The 18859-nt window shown below is 37.8% G+C and overlaps 1 protein-coding gene across 6 annotated transcripts in view; it reads left to right on the top strand.

The window, feature by feature from the left end:
• Window positions 1-18859, top strand: part of clip1a (CAP-GLY domain containing linker protein 1a) — a 58575-nt gene that overhangs the window by 10169 nt on the left and 29547 nt on the right. For 5 of the 6 annotated variants that reach the window (XM_017723632.2, XM_017723634.2, XM_017723633.2 and 2 more), the window contains exons 4-9: window positions 1668-1792; window positions 2737-2953; window positions 3404-3559; window positions 6918-7009; window positions 8725-8785; window positions 13545-13649. In XM_017723632.2, the coding sequence (XP_017579121.2) occupies window positions 1668-1792; window positions 2737-2953; window positions 3404-3559; window positions 6918-7009; window positions 8725-8785; window positions 13545-13649 (756 nt within the window). The remainder of the gene's footprint in view (window positions 1-1667; window positions 1793-2736; window positions 2954-3403; window positions 3560-6917; window positions 7010-8724; window positions 8786-13544; window positions 13650-18859) is intronic. The other variant, XM_017723638.2, reaches the window with a different exon arrangement.

Below are 18859 nucleotides of genomic sequence, written 5' to 3' on the forward strand. Positions count from 1 at the left end.
TAGATGGGCCTAACTTAAGAATAGGGGTGCGGGAGAAAATCAATTCTTAGATGCATCGTGATGCAGACGTGAACGATTCTGAATCGATTTACAAATGTCAAATTGTTCACATTGTTGTCTAAATTTAAATTTATAACGTAATGTTTACGGAACGTAAAAGACGGAACTTGGAGGTGGGTAAGTGCAGCGCCCAGACAGTCTGTGGTGGCACATAACAGAAACATTACTGGATGAGCGAGCAATCCAGCACCCTCTGCATTGAAAGCTAGTTTAGGTCAGGATTCATAACCCAAATGTTAAGAACAGCCATTTTGTCCTTTCAGCAAAAATCAGACTGCCATGGGAGCCACAACATTTAATGGCCACTATGTCTCAGTGTGTGATAAAGACCTAGTATAGGCTAAAAAATATAAATGAAAATGCAGACTTACTTTGCTGTGCTTTAAGTTTCAGTGATAGCTGCTTTCTTCCCATCTCTGCCAGAAAACTTTTTCTCAAAACTAGATCAGTTTCTTGTAAAATGTCTCAACTTCGACTGTTTTATGAGGCTGAAGTCGCTTCTCATTCTCCAGTGCTCGAAAATATTTCACTCACACAACGACCCCCCCCCCGCATATCGCATATGAGCGACAACAGAGTTTAATTTGCTCCAAACAAAAGCGGTGAATTAGAGCCTTCCAGTTCACTTGCCCAATCACTTCCATTTGATTTATTAATAAGATATTGGAAGTAAATTCATTATGTATCATTACAAATACTTTGCTTGAAAAGTACCAAGTCGTCACACAGTGAGAAAATATAAATCCTGTATAGAAAACAAAGATACATCAAGATACGTCAATAATCATGATAAATAATGATGGGGTACCAAAAGTTGAAAATGTACCAAACTGTCAGAACATTACGATGTGAAACAGAATGTCTAAAACATGTCCGTATTAAAATAATCTTTATATCTACCAATGTCTTTCATCTCATGTCACTCATGAGTACTCTACAATAATTTAATTTTTCAAACCTTTTTCCACAGCCACAGAGCATTTAAAAAGTTGTCCACACAGAAAACACTCTCTGCAAATGTGTAATTTTAACTATTTCACCCCTGATTTATGGGCTCAGTTCATCAAAATGCAGACAGTGGGTATTGTATGGAGTGTTTAATTCATTTGAAAGATGGCAAGAACATTTAGGTGGTAGTTTTATTCCTTTAATCAGTCACATTTTGAACAATCTCCCTATATTAAAATTACACATTTCCCCATGCATTTCTTTCTTTCATTCTTTTTCAATAAATATATTAATTTTTGTGCACTTTTGATATCAGATACTGTTAATTAATTGGTTCAAATTAAATAAGAATTTTCCTATTTTTTTTCTACCAGTGTTGAATATTCAGTTCTTGTCTACGCTCCCTTGTTAGAGTAAGTAGATTTCAGAATGTAGGTCAGAATCGGCATTCAGCTGATGTTATGTTCAAGCATACTCCATCAATTTTATGGATTGCAAAAGATTATGGTTTAAAGTAAAATGATGCACTGTGGATATGGATTATCCCACTTAATGTATAGTACATACATTATTTTTCACTCAGAGCTGTGTTCAGTGTGTTTATGCTTATCTTTTTTTTTTTTTTTTTTTTTTCCCCTCCCCCTCCCTTCCCCCCCCAGGTTGGCGGTACCAAAGCTGGTGTAGTGCGTTTTTTAGGGGAAACGGATTTTGCCAAAGGCGAGTGGTGTGGAGTTGAACTGGATGAGCCCTTAGGAAAAAATGATGGTGCAGTTGCTGGAACCAGGTATTCATCACGATCCCCAGAAAATTTCACTGACTGCTCCTTGGCTGTCTTTTAATTATTACGATAATTAAAATATCATGCTGCACAGCTCTGCCTCCTAGGCTAATCAGACATCAGAATTTGGTACAGCTTACAAGACTCACACAGTTTGGGCCAACAGAATCATTCTGAATTCCAGGTGCAATGCAAATAAATTTCTTGTTGCTTGCTAGCTAGCTACCAGGCCTTCAGTTGTATTTATTAGGGATTCGGCCTGATACCATGTGACGTAAGTGTACACTGTTGCGCGATCAAATCATTCAAGCTGTCAGTGAACAAAGGTTTCCACATTGTCAGATTTCTGCCAGGACTTCAGTGTGCGTTTTTAGGACCTTGGTTGCTTCCTCGTTCACTGACTTTGGTAAAAGCCTTTACCAAAATGTAAAATAATTGCAAAATTTTATATTAAAATATAAAAATAACAATATATTTTGACAGTAATAATACTACTCCTTCTACAACTGCTACTACGAATAACATGCATATTTATTTTTATAGATTATGTAAATATTTGTGATTTAATTGAACATAAATTGAATATAAATTATATTCTCTAGTTGCAACTGTACTTGTAAATGTCAACAAAAAATAAGTTACTTTCTCTTCAGAGAACAAACTTGAATGTGCCATTTTTCTGTATTTTTAGTGTACAGATTCTGTTTATTTGGAGTTTAGCATATTAGGGAAAATAATAAAATGTGCCACAACAAATTTTTTTGTTTTCTTTTTTGACCCCATTATGTTAAAATCAGGGAAAGACAGTACTTGTTCATTAAAACACGCAGAAACATTCTCTTTAGAATGTGTACTTATTTTCACTTTATTAATTTTTAATAAATATGACATTTTCTTCCATATTGTGCAAACTCCTATTGAATTTAAAAAAAATGTGTCTTGGTTTATAGGTACTTCCAGTGCCAGCCCAAATATGGTCTTTTTGCCCCTGTACACAAAGTGACCCGCATTGGCTTCCCTTCTACGACTCCTGCAAAGGCAAAGACCACAGTGCGAAAAGTAGTGGCTACACCAGCAGGTTTGAAACGCAGTCCGAGCACCTCCTCAATCAGCTCTATGAGTTCCGTGGCTTCGTCTGTAAGCGGCAAGCCCAGCCGTACAGGACTGGTGAGTCATAGACACATTGACTCTGCATTTACCTTAATTAACTCAACCAACCTAGACAGCACCTACTGGAACATATACCTTATACACAGAACTGAGCAGATATATTTATATGTAACGTTGTTAATAGTGATAAGTCTGAAAAAGAAAAAAAACATTCTTTGGGTACTATTTTACCTTGAAACACCATTATATGCCATTTATCTCAAAACTGTAGGGGAAAAAATGTCACTGGCATCAGGCAGTGTTTTCATGACCATTTATTAACTTTGTGTGTTTAGCTTTTAGGCACATAAAACCCTTCAGATTTGTGGTTCCTATCACTACCACTGTGAACAATTTTGAATTAGCAATTTCTATAAATGTTTCTAACTTAATGTTTGAATTTATGCGAATGTGGTTTACAAAAATGTAGGAAAAACATTACGATGTCTGTGTTTTGTGCTTGTGTAGTTAACAGAAACATCGTCACGGTATGCCCGTAAGATTTCCGGCACCACAGCACTGCAGGAGGCACTGAAGGAGAAGCAGCAGCACATCGAGCAGCTCCTCGCTGAGCGGGACCTGGAACGGGCTGAGGTTGCCAAGGCAACCAGCCATGTGGGCGAGGTATGTGGGGGGGGCATATACACTATATGTGTGTGTGTGTGTGTGTGTGTGTATATATATATATATATATATATATATATATATATATATATATATATATATATATATATATATATATATATATATATATATATATAATACATAAATAAATAAAATAAATAAATAAAAATAATATCCATCCATCCATCCATCATCTTCCGCTTCTCCGGGGTTTGGGTCGCAGGGGCAGCATCCTGAGCAATGAGGCCCAGACCTCCCTTTCCCCAGCCACTTCCACTAGCTCCCTGGGAGGGATTCCAAGGCGCTCCCAGGCCAGCTGGGTGATATAGTCATGCCAGCGTGTCCTGGGTCTTCCCTGGGGTCTCCTCCTCGGTGGACTTGCCTGTGACACCTCCCAAGGGAGGCTTCCAGGAGGCATCCTAACCAGATGCCCGAACCACCTCAACTGGCTCCTGTCGACGGGGAGAAGCAGCGGCTCTACTTTGAGTCCCTCCCGGATGACCGAACTTCTCACCCTATCTCTAAGGGAGAGTCCAGCCACCCTGCGGAGGAAACTCATTTTGGCTGCTTGTATTCGCGATCTCGTTCTTTCGGTCATTACCCAAAGCTCATGACCATAGGTGAGGGTGGGAACGTAGATCGACCAGTAAATCGAGAGCCTTGCCTTATGGCTCAGCTCTTTCTTTACCACAACAGACTGGTAAAGAGCCCGCATCACTGCTGACCCAGCACCAATCCGTCTGTCAATCTCCCGCTCCCTTGTACCATCACTCGTGAACAAGACCCCGAGATACTTAAACCCCTCCACTTGAGGCAAGAGCTCATCCCCGACCCAGAGAGGGCTCTCCACCCTTTCCCGCGTGAGAACCATGGCCTTGGATTTGGAGGTACTGATCCTCATCCCGGCCGCTTCACACTCGGCTGCAAACCGATCCAGTGAAAGCTGAAGTTCACGGCCTGATGTCCCAATAGGACCACATCTTCTGCAAACAGCAGCGATGTGACTCTGATGTCACCAAACCGGACACCCTCCATCCCCTGACTGCGCCTAGAAATTCTATCCCTAAAAATTATGAATAGAATCAGTGACAAAGGGCAGCCCTGACGGAGTCCAACTCTCACTGGGAATAAGTCTGACTTACTGCCGGCCATGCGAACCAAACTCCTGCTTTGTTTGTTTAGGGCCTGAATGGCTCGTAGCAAAGAGCCATGTACCCCGTACTCCCGAAGCACCTCCCACAGAATACCCCGGGGAACACAGTTGAATGCCTTCTCCAAATCCACAAAGCACATGTGGACTGGTTGGGCAAACTCCCATGAACCCTCCAGAATCCTGGAGAGGGTAGAGAGTTGGTCCAGTGTTCCACGACCAGGGCGGAACCCGCACTGCTCCTCCTGGATCCGAGGTTCGACTATAAGCCGGACTCTCTTCTCCAGTACCCCTGCATAGACCTTGCCAGGGAGGCTGAGGAGTGTGATTTCCCCTATAGTTGGAACACACCCTCCGGTCCCCCTTTTTGAAAAGAGGCACCACCACCCCAGTCTGCCAATCCAGTGGCACCCGATGTCCACGCATTGTTGAAAAGGCGTGTCAGCCAAGACAGCCCCACAACATCCAGAGCCTTGAGGAACTCTGGACGGATCTCATCCACCCCTGGAGCCTTGCCGCCAAGGAGGTTTTTAACTACCTTAGCGACTTCGGCCTCAGTAATGGACAAGCCTATTCCCGTGTCCCCAGACTCTGCCTCCTCACTGGAGAACGTGTTGGTGGGATTGAGAAGGTCCTCAAAGTATTCCTTCCACCGCCCAATGACGTCTTCAGTCGAAGTCAACAGCACACCATCTTCACTATATACAGTGTTAGTGGCACACTGCTTTCCCCTTCTGAGTCGCCTGACGGTTTGCCAGAATCTTTTCGGAGCCAACTTAAAGTCACTTTCCAAGGCCTCACCGAACTCTTCCCACACCCGGGTTTTTGTCTTGGCAACGACTGAAGCCGCAGATCGCTTGGCCTGTCGATACCTGCCAGCTGCCTCTGGTGTCCTACAGGCCAACCATGTCCGGTAGGACTCCTTCTTCAGCTTGACGGCATCTCTCACCTGGGGTGTCCACCACCGGGTTCGAGGAATATCGCCCCGACAGGCACCAACTACCTTGCGACCACAGCTACAGTCAGCCGCTTCAACAATGGAGGAGCGGAACATGGCCCATTCTGAGTCAATGTCCCCCACCTCCCCCGATATCTGGTCAAAGTTCTGACGGAGGTGTGAGTTGAAGATCAATCTGACAGGTTCTTCTGCCAGACGTTCCCAGCAAACCCTCACTATACGTTTGGGTTTGCCTGGTCTGACCGGCATCTTCCCCCACCACCTGATCCAACTCACCACCAGGTGGTGATCAGTTGACAGCTCAGCTCCTCTCTTTACCCGAGTGTCCAATACACATGGCCGCAAGTCCGCTGACACGACTACAAAGTCAATCATTGAACTGCGGCCTAGGGTGTCCTGGTGCCATGTGCACTTATGGACACCCTTGTGTTCAAACATGGTGTTCGTTATGGACGAACTGTGGTTTGCACAGAAGTCCAAAAACTGAACACCACTCGGGTTCAGATCAGAGAGGCCATTCCTCCCAATCACACCTCTCCAGGTCTTATGTATTTACATTTACAGGGGGCTTTTTTTTGTGTGTTTTTTTTTAAACCAGGGCTCTCAAACTATTGGCTTGTCACATATTTACAAGTTATCCTTAAATCTTGCCAGCAAATCATAAAAAAAGATAAATAAATAAATAAATGACATCTGACTGGTAGATTTGCTGGTTACCCAGCATAAGCTGTATAAAATCAGCTTAAACTGAGGGTAATGCTGTTAAAAGCTAAAGTGGAGTGCTGCATGCAAGAGGAGCCTTTCTGTCTAAAACCTGATGCAGCATGAATGCTACACATTGAACAAGTGTGATAGTTTGATATAAATTACAATCTTGCCACTATGCAAATTTACACCAATGCCCTCCTGGAATTATTAATGGCACATGGGGCGAAACATTGTTAGAAATAAGAAATAAATGGAATTATGAAATCAGTCCACTGAGAACTATTCTTCTGGCAACACTTCGCTTTTGCTGTTAAATGTTGGTTACTTGATTTAATTGAACATTAAGGTATTTATTAAACTATGGCAATGTATTCATACTACTACTGAGCAATAATAATAAAAATAATAATAATATTATTATTCAGGTTTTGTAGTTAGAATTCATAGTTGCACCAAGATAAATTGAGTTTGAGACACCACACTTTAAACTGTTGTTGTAGTGAAATTGATCAGTAAGTCAAAATAGACTTTATGAACTCTAGATGGAGGCGAAGATGGATCACCTGCGTACCCTGGTGGAGGCTGCAGACAGGGAAAAGGTGGAACTGCTGAACCAGCTGGAGGAAGAAAGGAGGTGAGCTGGGTGTTCAGGGATATTTTGGTGTGGATGAAAGGTTTGAGTATACTAGCAAGAATGTTGCACCTAATTTTATTGTACTTCATTAAATTAACTAAAAGTTAAGATTGTCCTTCTAGCTAATTCAGCAAACAAAAGAAAACCTGCAGTACATGACAGATACTATGTGTGGATTTTCTGGATTGTAAAATTTGGTTCCACACAAGGGGTCAATATATTATTTTCCACAGAGGAGCTGCATTCTCATCACAGTGCTGTGTGAAATGAATCTCTGCCACAGAACAGTAACTCCATTCAGTGAAGATACTTCAGTAGAAGTCAACTAGCTTCATTTTTTGCCAGATAAAAATATCCATATTTTCTTAATTTGTTAATGCTTCAAAATTGACAAGCACGAAGCCTCAAGCACTAACGGCTAGCTCATAAAATGAGTATACCATTTGTTTTCCAAACCTCTTAAGTCTGATAGCAAGAGCTTTGGGAACAGATGTCTCAATTATAAAGAGTCTTTTGTCTCCACAGTATGACTGTGGATGCAATAACAACATGTATACATTCGTAAAAGTAAAGAATTATTTTTTTTGTTTTTGTTGTTCTGGTCTTTTGGTGAGACCCTTTCTGACTTTACTGTCAACTCATTTGGTTTAAAAGGGAATTTCACAGATTTTTTTCACAATTTTTAAATAATTTAGTCATTGAGATGTAAACAAAGTAATTCAGAGTGATATTAAATGGTGCACTGTAGAGAAACTTGTTAGCTCAGAGCTGTAGTAGTGCTAATAGGAATTCACTATACAGAAGAATGAACCTACATTCTTCAGACACAATTGTAAAGATTAAAGGGAAGCCTGGAATATATCATACTCGCTGTTAGTATGATTAGCGCTGCAAAAAATAACTAATTTGATAGTCTAATAATTATAATTTATTGAAACGAATAATCGATTATTCAGATTATGACTCAATTAGTAAACAACTTGTACGTCGCTATTAGCTTTTAAATTTAACTTTGTGTTGTTTTATATATTTGCTAACTGACAATACAGATTTAACTAAATTTAACTTTGAAATTTAAATAGTGCAGTCTGTGCTTTTGGACATTCTGCTGTCTGTGTACACTCTGTTGCAGCTATATTCTGCAGTAACGGGTATTTATTAAAACAGAGGAAAGTCACCGTCTCTACATGATTTTATGAGAGACTTACTCTCTTCTGAGAGCAGATATTCCCTGCAGGGAGATGAAGTGGCAAATGTTTGTGGCAAACTTGTTTTCTATGAGAAATTAAATTTGAACAATTACATGTAGACATTTTATTTCAGCAGTAACCCTTTATCCTGCTCCTGTGTATGTTTGCATAGAACTACTGTTATCAAGCATTCTCCCATTTTTGTTAACAAGTAGCAGAACTAACTACCTTTTTTTTTTTTTTTTTTTTTTTTTTTTTTTTTTTTTTCTTTTTTTTTTTTTTAAGCGTGAATTACTCCCACTCCTTAGGTTGCGATTGTGCTTTTGTTAACTCTCTACTAAGCGGTAATGTAAAAAAAACATTCCTAGTTAGCGCAAGAAACATGATGTCACTAACTAAATGACAAAGTAGTTGCCAACTAATTTGGTCATCGATTTTGGTCGACTTGGTCAAATGACTGTTCCACCCCTAATGATGATCAGTATAATTTAGAATTTTTTTTCTTCATCTTTTTTCCACAAACAGAAAAGTGGAGGACCTTCAGTTTCGAGTTGAAGAAGCTTGTATTACCAAAGGTGATTTGGAGGTAAAAAGACTTGCAGACACTGTGCAAACACATTTCAGAAATACAGTAAGCTTCATTTTTCTTATCCATATATATAAGACTTTCACATGATTTGGTACATTAGTTGTGAAATTTAAATGGAGAATGTTTTAAAACTACTTCCCAGCATAACAACATTTTTTAAAGATGCAAATAATATGTATGTAATTTCCAGTCATGTTTTCATGTTGAAGTCAATTTTGTGAAACTAGAACAATGCCAAAAGAAGTCAGTGATTCCTTTTCATTTGCCCTGCATCTCATCTTCACTTTTCCCTCACTCTTCCCTGTTCCTCACAAAAATCAGAGCATATGAGTTGACAAGGGAAGAAATGTCATATTCAACCATTTGTGTTGCTTAAGAGGATCCTGACCTCATTTAAATGTAAAGCTTTTTGCATGTGAGCATTTTTAAAGATTTTGTCCAAGAATTGGAATTGTGTGAAAAATTCAGAATTGTTTCAGGAAAGAGTGAACTAACACCCATCCCTACAGTAGTGTAGTGTAACTGCTGAGATCTTTTTGTTTGTAAGGTTGTTTGTAATAGGCTTCTTACCATCTATAAAATATTTTGAAGTTAAACTATTTGATTGGCAAATTAACTCAACTTTTATTTTCAAACAAAATCTCTCATTCAGACTTCTTTTTCCAATGCAAGTTTTAGTCAGAAAGACTTGGTATCTCCCTTAATTTATATATTATACTAAGGTGAAAAATGTACTGTTACTATTTTTTGTTTAATGAAAGGTGAAAGTAGCTGTTTAGTTTGTGAATTGTAAAGTCAATAGCTGAGTAACGTGCAAAAGTCTGTTGCTCAGTTGAAGGTCTGTAAACATGCCACTTTCATGCAAAGCTAACTAGAGTAAAGAGCATTTGAGATCTTTAAACACACATTTTAAATTCAGAAACAAAACTAAAAAAAACTGCGAGCACAGAATTCTTTTTTTCATCTGTGTGGTTTCACTAGGGCTCTGCACCAACTTCCCCAAAGGAAATGGCTTAAATAAATATTGCAACCAACAGCAGAAAAGCAAATGGCTGTGTTTCTCAATATACATTTTGTTTAAAAATATAGCAGTGTTTTGTCTTGTTAAAAGACTACTAACACTTTGGAAATGAATCTAAAACAGCTGCATTGCTGTAGAGTTTTTTTATTTGCTATGTTAGTTTCTGTTTCTTGCACGAAGAGCTTGACAGAACTTTTTTTTTTTTTTTTTTTTTTTTTTTCTCTTCAGTGTAGTCTGATATTAAAGTAGCCTCACACAGGCCCCAGGCTGGGAAGCCTTATAGGCTGGAAAAATCCAGCTGCAAAGGAGTAGCATTGCCCAAGCAGCTTTGTAGCTGTCGTGGTGTTGTGTTGCTCTTGCATCTGAGCACCACCGGCCCATACAGCCTCATAGCAGCAGTGTAGTGCAAGCTATGAGCACATATCTATGATGTAGCATCCCTCAAGCCCAAGAAACCTCATAGCTGTCGGGTAATATCAAACAAGCAGCAGGCCCAGGCAGCTTTTTAGTTGTGGCGTAGTGTCAAACAAGCTTCTGGACCAGGCAGCCTTGTAGCTGTGCTGTAGCGTCAATCAAGTGGCCGGTGCAAGAAGCTTTTGACTTTCTGAGAAAGTCACTCTTGGGCCTCTATCTCAGTGGATGAAATGACTCCATAATGGTAGACTAAACTTTATTAGCTGGTCTGTTCTAGTAGATCCTGCTTGTGTATCGAAGAGAAGTTTAGATTTGATGCAGTTGTTGAGCCCTTGGTAAGCATGACAAAAAATTTGACAACATTAAATTGTGCAGTGCTTAGATCTTTCATTACTCTACATGCCCAGCCACATTATAAAATTGTTCTACTATGTGTTGAAATCAGGTGATTACTGAAATGCTTTGTTTTTCTGCATAATTTTCCAGGTATCTTTTTGTTTGTGCTGTACTGCACCCTCTGTATGTGTGTCAGAGAAATAGCTGTATTGGAGGCACATTTTGTTGTAGTGGGACGGGGATTGTGCTGATAAACCATTTTGGCACACCAATTATGTCTGTTGGCAGATAATATCAACTTATTGATGTCCTGCAGATTTATCAGCATCATAAAAAGTCTCACTGCTTATAAAGCATCCACAGTGGATTGTTGAATTTTGTAATAGACAGACGTCTCTGGCATGAGGATACCATTCATCACTGAAGTTGTTTTTTTTTATGCTTCATTAATCACTAATGATTCAGGGTTTGGAGTGCCAATTTTTATAGAGATTTTTAAACTGACAGTGTCTGTACATTTTTGCTACAGTAGTTTAAGTTGAGTTGGCAAATTTAAATGTAAAACATGGTCAAAATTACAAACGTGAAGTGCATCCATACTCATTTTTAGCATGATGACAGCAAGTTACAGCACAAAGGTAAATCCTGCTTGGTAACTATTTTTCAGAGTTGGCTTCATGTTATACATTTGAGTGCATTAGAAAAAATACAAAACATTTTGCTTTGTTGCTGTTATTCAGGACTGCTGTTGCACCGCAGGTAGATCTTACAATTCAGTAAAAATCCTGGTCATCAAATTGATGATCTTGAAAAGCTCTTGACTAATGGTGTGATTTTAATCATTTTAACTGTAGCTGTTGTGTACTAACTACTGCTACTTGTGAATGAACCTAGCTTTCTATAAAGGTAAATTTAATTGAAATTGTATTAGGAGTAGGAGGAGGAGGAGTAGGAGGAGGAGTAGTAGGAGTAGTAGGAGTAGGAGGAGGAGTAGGAGGAGGAGTAGGAGGAGGAGTAGGAGGAGGAGTAGGAGGAGGAGTAGGAGGAGGAGTAGGAGGAGGAGTCCCAAATTCCACCATGAGGAATACAAGAAAGAGTAAACAGTTACAAAAGGTGCTCGTATTAAATTATTATTGCTTAAAGGACAAATGTTAAAGGCAAGAACGTGCTTGTCATTCTACTCTGTGAAATTGCATTTTATGCATTACATTTTATCCAGTTACCATGTCTGTGTTCTTTGTAGTTCTGCAATTTTGTATAGTACTTCATCTTTTTCTCTGCATAATTTTTAGCCCCCATAGGACCACTGTTGTTGAGTTGTGGATCATTCTTAGCATTGCAGTGACTAACATGCTACCCAGAGTAGATCAGACTCTGTAGTGCTGCTGAGTGTCACTGCTGGACTGACAACAGTACACCAACAAAATGTATCTAGCCAACAGCATCAGCAACAGACAACTGATGGACTAGAGAATGACTAACACAAACTGTGAAGCAACAGATAAGTGATCATCTCTCACTTTACACTGTAGACCAGCAAAGTAATGTCCAGAGTGGACAGTGGGGCTGGCAGTATATTTTAAATGTTGAAAGAACTGAACGAAACTGAACTACTGCTGTACACGCTATCCTAAGTATGCTTAGTGGTGTGCATCTCGGCAGCAGACAAAACCTATTTTTGTGCAGAAGACCAACTTCAAGCGGAGGTTTAGAATGATTGATGCGATGAGAACAAGCCGCAGTCAGAGGGAGGTTTCACAACCTAATAAAACGAATGAGTGTAGATAGAAGTTAGGTGTACTTAATCAAGTGGCCAGTGTGTGTGTGTGTGTACATTTTAGACACAGCTTTGTAGGCTGTGTTCTCACCTTCTTACACCACTAGTTATACATTATGAAGTTGATATTGATGTGATGTGCAGAAGGGAAGATTCAGTGTGGTGGCAGTTGGTTTTGATACTATGCCCAAAGTATGGTATTCATAGGTTATTTCCTAGGCTTCATACTGTGATCACAGTGCAGTCACTGAACAGTGACCATTTTCGTTGTGACGCTCAATGACCACAATGACCATATTCATTTTAAAGAATGTTACATTTATTTTTTGTGCACTCTTTCCCATTAAAAGGAATACAATTTACATGAAACCTATTACTTTAAAATCTGCAACCCATAGCCATCTATAGGCACTTAAGTATCTTTCCTGGTAAAGTCACGTAATGCAGAATCTTGCTGTGGCTACCATCAGCAGCCACATTATTATTAAAGAATTGAGCTTTTCCACTGGCGGCCATAAGCTCTCATTTCTCCTGTCCTTTTGTCAAATATTGACATTTTCTTCTTTCTATAGAGATGTCCCACTATTTATGACTTTTTTTATATTAAGAGAATATTCAGTCTTTTCAAAGGTGAAATTATTGTATTTTCTTTGAAAATCTCACATCATAATTTATCACAATTCATCACTTTTACTGATACAATGAACTGACCACTACAGTGCTTGAGAGGTCTGGATCAAACTGCTCTGTTCAGCTGGGGCTTTTTTTGATGCCTTGTAAAGGAGGATAATCATTGTTGCTTGGTGTGAGATCACATGTAAATCTTCAAATTACATTATAATTTAGCGCTTTGTAACTATTAAATCTTTTTCTCTCCCTGTTGTGATGCTGTTTTTGATGTGCTCTTGCTCACCTTCTCAGTTTGTTATTTAAAACAGCCTATTGTACTTCACCTGACTCATTGTTCTCCAGCACCAGCATGTTTTCTGTTGGCAGCAGCCTCATCAGCATTTCTGCATCAAGCATTGCCCTTACCTTTACTAGGCTCTGTGTATCCTCAGCTGTGACATTTACCCTGGTCTGCATGTGACATCACAACTCACCCCCTCCCCTCCTTTCCCCTCCCCCTTTTCTCACCCCTGTGCATTGGGCTGGCATGTGATGGTGGCACTGGATGTATTTCTTCCTCTCCCCTTCTGTACTAACAGACGCAGACCAGACTGGAGCATGCCCTCCTTAAGGAGCTCGAGCAAAGTCTGCTCTTTGAAAAGACCAAAGCTGACAAACTCCAGAGGGAGTTAGAAGACTCTAGGGTAATGGATCTCAACCTGCGCCTTAGTTTTAAGAAATATTGGTCTACAATTTTTAAAACATATTTTACACTAGGCTTATCTTAATATAACTTCTACATCATTTTTAATAGCTGTTTCTGTTCAGTCCTGGGTCATATACAAATATCAGCACCTTTTGGTTTTTGAAATGCTTTTAGTCTAGAAAGACATCTGCTTTTAATTAAGTGCAGGTGTGTGTGTGTGTGTGTGTGTGTGTGTGCGTGTGTGTGTCTTTTTTAAATTAAGTATTTCTAATCAGGTATCATTGCATTAAAACATGTCATTTTGGACATAATTAGATGCACTTGGTATTCTGAACTTGAACACCAAGTGTACATAAATATAAGAGTAGTTTGGATGGAATTGTTCTATGTGTATTTGTGTAATGCATTCTGGGCATTGTAGTCAAAGAACATAGATAAACACAAGAATACAAAATCATAATTTGACAAAATTAAACAAGACCAATAACATGTAGATGCTAGTTTTCTGGCCAGCATGCCCCATTAAGCAATTTTATTAATAGGCTGTTTTCTGCTCATTTGAAATGCTAATAAACACTGAAAACACAGAAATGTTTTTGTAAATAATAAACTATTTTGTAATATTTTCAAATGTATGGATATCTAAATTCATCATAATATTTATTTCCTTATTTGCAGATTTGACAGGTTAAATGTTTATGAAGTACTGATGGATAAAAGTGGATATTTAGGTCATGTAAATGACCATAAGGGACAAGAGTAATGCTTTGCATTAGTGACTTTAATGCCAATGCTTTTTCTTAAGATTATAAACATTTTCCTTTTGGAATTTGTTGAAATGAACCAAAGTGGACATTTTAAATAGTTAAAGTGTAGCCTATGTGTGGGAAACACTAATCTCGACAGTGATTACACTACCCACCTTACAGCGCAGCCATTAATGGGGAAGAAAGTACAGTTAGCAGAGGAGGCATTGCTGGTTTGTACATCATACCTGAGCATCCGTTTTTTAATTATTTATTTGTTTATTTATTACATTATAATAAAGGTCTCCTGCAAATTGTCTAATTCTTTGATCAGCTGGCATGACTGTTGTCCTTCACCATCTTAACATGTATCCATAGCAGAAACACAGCATGGTGAATAACTAAAGATAAAGTAAAGTAACTAAAACCGTTGTGGGTTCTTCCCTTCTTTTGTTATCACTGACACGGTCCTCACCGCCATTATGGGGCTTGTACTAATATGTATACAACAACTAAAGTTCTCAAAGTACTAAACAATTTTGCAGTTTACCGATGATATAATTAATGTAATAAAAAAAAAGCTTAAAAAAAAAGAAAAACCAAACAGTCCCACATTTGCACAGATTCAGTATAGTAATGAAAATGTTAACAGAATGTCAAAAATGCATAATAGGCATCACTAAACATACACTACCATTCAAGAAGTTATCTGTCTGAGACTTTTTTTTTTTTTTTTTTTTAGTATAAATATAAAGCATTCTGGATGATAACTTTATTCTTGGTCTTACACAGCTTTCTCAGTCATTATGGATTCATCTGAAGCTCTGTTCATGTTTCTAGACACATGCGAATGAATTATTAATCAATCAATATACCTTTATTTTGACTCGGAAGTACATTGAGGGCAACCCTCATTTTCAATGTAGCCGAGCATTTACAAAAACAGGGATTGACATGACAAAGAAAATAATAACTACATTTAATCATTTAAAATTAAAAGAAAATTTAAAATAACAGTGAATAAAAGATAAAAGTAGATAAAAATAGAACTTGAGATTTAAATGGTAAGAAATTAAGATAAAAAAGAAAGAAATTAGAAGAAATAAGAAATTAGTAGGGTAATAGTACAATATCACAAATTAAAAAAAAGTAATGATTAAAATATATATATATATATATATATATATATATATATATATATATATATATATATATATATATATATATATATATATATATAAAATTTTAAATTTTTTTATAAAAAATAAAATGAGAGGAAATAAATAAATAAAAAGAGATAAAGAACTAAGGAGAACTAACACAAAAATAAAAGTTACGAATAAATATGATTTAAGTAAAACAGGTACAGGCTGTCTGAAGGTGGTTTGATATTAGAAGTTTAAAATGACTGAGTGGCACCAGTGAGCTGAGTTTTAGTGTTTCCTGTAGTGAATTCCAGCTCACTGGTGCACTGTAACTAAAAGCAGATTTTCCCAGTTCAGTAAAAACTCTTGGTACCTGGCAGCTGATCCAATTACTAGAGCAAGTCTGATAATTACTGTTATTTGTATTCATCAATTAAGTGATATATTCTGGCAAATGACCGGAGAGTGTCTTATAAATAAAAATGAACCAATGTGTTTCCCTTCGTACCGTTAAAGAGGGCCACCCAACTTTCGCATACAGCTCACAGTGGTGAGTTATGTACAGATCTCCAGTGATGAACCTCAGGGCAGAGTGATACACTGGGTCCAGTAATTTGAGAGAGCTGGAGGGAGCATATTTATAGATAACGTCACCATAATTCAGCACTGATAGTAAAGTTGCTTCAACTAGTCTTTTTCTGGCATGCATGGGGAAACAGGACTTATTTCTATAAAAATAACCCAGCTTCTGTCTGCATTTACTGACTAGTTTATTTATGTGTGGTTTAAAACTGAGTTTATCATCCAGCCATATGCCAAGGTATTTATATTCCGTGACTCTCTCAATAGTGGATCCTGCCAGGGTAGTAATATTTACAGTACTAAAATCAGTATTAAAAGATCTGGAAAACAGCATGAACTTAGTTTTCGTGGCATTTAAAACTAGTTTGTGCTTATATAACGCCACCTGCAGAGCATTAAATGAGCTCTGTAATTTTCTTGATGCAGCATGAATAGAATCAGCTGAGCAATATAAAATCGTGTCATCTGCATAAAGGTGAATTTTGCAGTCTGAGGTTGAAGCAGAGGTAGCAATATCATTTATGTAGATATTAAATAAGACTGGACCCAAAATTTAACCTTGTGGTACACCTTTAGATACAGATACCAACTCTGATTTATAATTATTCAATGTCATGCATTGATTTCTGTCAGTGAGGTAGTTTTGGGTCCATTCCAGCGCAGCTGCATCAAAGCCAATCTTTTCTAAGTTCCGTAAAAGAAGAGTGTGATCAACATAACAAAAAATGCTTTTGTTAAGTCAATAAAAACAGCTGCACAATGTTTCTTCTTGTCTATGTCTGAATAAAGATTGTTTAAAACCAGTGTCGTAGCAGAGATAGTGCTGTGACCTTCTCTGAAACCAGACTGATATTTAGATAAAACAGAATTTTCATGAAGAAATTATTTCAATTGCTGGTACACTAGAGATTCTAACATTTTTGCTAAACACGACAGTTTTGAGATTGGCCTATAATTATTCAGATCTGTTGTCTCACCACCTTTATGCAGAGGAATTACATGAGCTGTTTTCCAGACCCTGGGAATTCTGCAAGATAAAACTGAAAGATTAAAAATGTATAAAATGCATTCTAAAATAATCGGAGCTGCGAGACGCAATAAAAAGGGGTCCAGCCCATCTTCTCCAGTGGCTTTTCGTGGATTCATTTTAGACAGGGCATTAGCAACTAAATATGGAGAAAATGGCTAGAGTGAGAAAAGACCATGCGTTCTAGAAACAGTAGAGCTGAGATCAGTTTTATTCAATGGGTTTGTGCTATTCTTATCAAAGATGTGGCCAGCTGCAGCAAAATGTGAGTTAAATTAATTCATTCCATCATTCATTATTTTAATCAGTCAATGACCCCTTCCTATAAAACCTGTAAAGCTGTTTTCCCAGACATAAATAGTCCAAGTAGTCTTGGAATAAGTTGTAAGGCCACTTCTGGTTTGCCATTGAAAATCCATTTTAAACTAGGATTATGCTTAATCTGGTTCTGGGAAATCAGCCTGTGATTTTCTTAATATAATCATTTTACAAGTACAAGCAGCCAGATGATAATCTATATGACCAAGTGGTCTTAATTCAAATGCATGTGGATTTAACTTTTTCATTCAAAATAATAAATTTTAAGTTGTGTTGATGTAGGGACTTCTACAGTCTCCATGAGGAAAATGTTTAGTTATTTTAAGACAGCCAGTTAATAGCATTGGTCACATGGATTATTAAATTATCCCTCATGTTTTGTACTCTCTCTAATGTTCTGATTGTATTCCTTTTCAGACATTTAGATACACAGAAGGTTTTGCACCTAATCTACTATATGTAAAATTATATATTAAATAGGAGCATGCACTATATGTCCAAAAATGTCCACACAGCTTCTAATTAGTGAATCCCACTTCTTTAAACATGCACCCATTGGTGACACAGGTGTTGAATTACACACATACAGCTATAATTTCCATAGAAAAGCATTGCCAACAGAATGGGGGCAGGTGCACATGAGCCAAGGATTACCATACCCACTGCCAAGGTCGAGGGGTATGAAGCCCAGAGTTGGGCTGTGGAATGAAACTGTAATCTCTACAGTGGTGGAACTCGTCTATAATCAGATATAATACCTTTTAGGGTGTATTGGAGTTGAGAGAACTGATCATCGGTACATAACATCAGCACCTGACCTCACTAATGTTCTTGTGTCAAAATGCAATCAAATCCTCAGAGCAATGTTCAAACATTTGTTGTAAAGAAAATCTCTTGATTTTGGAAGAAATGCTGGATAAGCAGGTGTCTACAAACTTTTGGACCTACAGTGTATCCCAGGAGCTTAATCAGATGGCTAATGAATTACATCTTTTGCGTCATACACCTTCTTGAAAGGACAAGACACATTGCCAGGTTTCTGCAGTTCTGTCTGCTTCAGATGAGAATGCAGATGGAATATATATATATATATATATATATATATATATATATATATATATATATATATATATAATTTTTTTTATTTGTTTTTTTATTTATTTTATTTTCATCATGTAATGTAACTATGGGATAAAAAAATGGTTGAAGTATTTAGTTTGATAAAATCAGAAAAAAAAAAATTTTTTTTAATTGCATGAATTATAGTTCATAACAATCAATACTAAAGCATGAGTGGTAAAAACCGATAGCTGCTTGTTTGTTTCACATATATCAGGAACAAGGTGTTTTGTATTTGGCCCAGGTCTGTGTTATTAGAGTTTCCATACTA

The sequence above is a fragment of the Pygocentrus nattereri genome, chromosome 20 (genome assembly GCF_015220715.1).
Source record: "Pygocentrus nattereri isolate fPygNat1 chromosome 20, fPygNat1.pri, whole genome shotgun sequence".
In the NCBI taxonomy this organism is placed as follows: domain Eukaryota; kingdom Metazoa; phylum Chordata; class Actinopteri; order Characiformes; family Serrasalmidae; genus Pygocentrus; species Pygocentrus nattereri.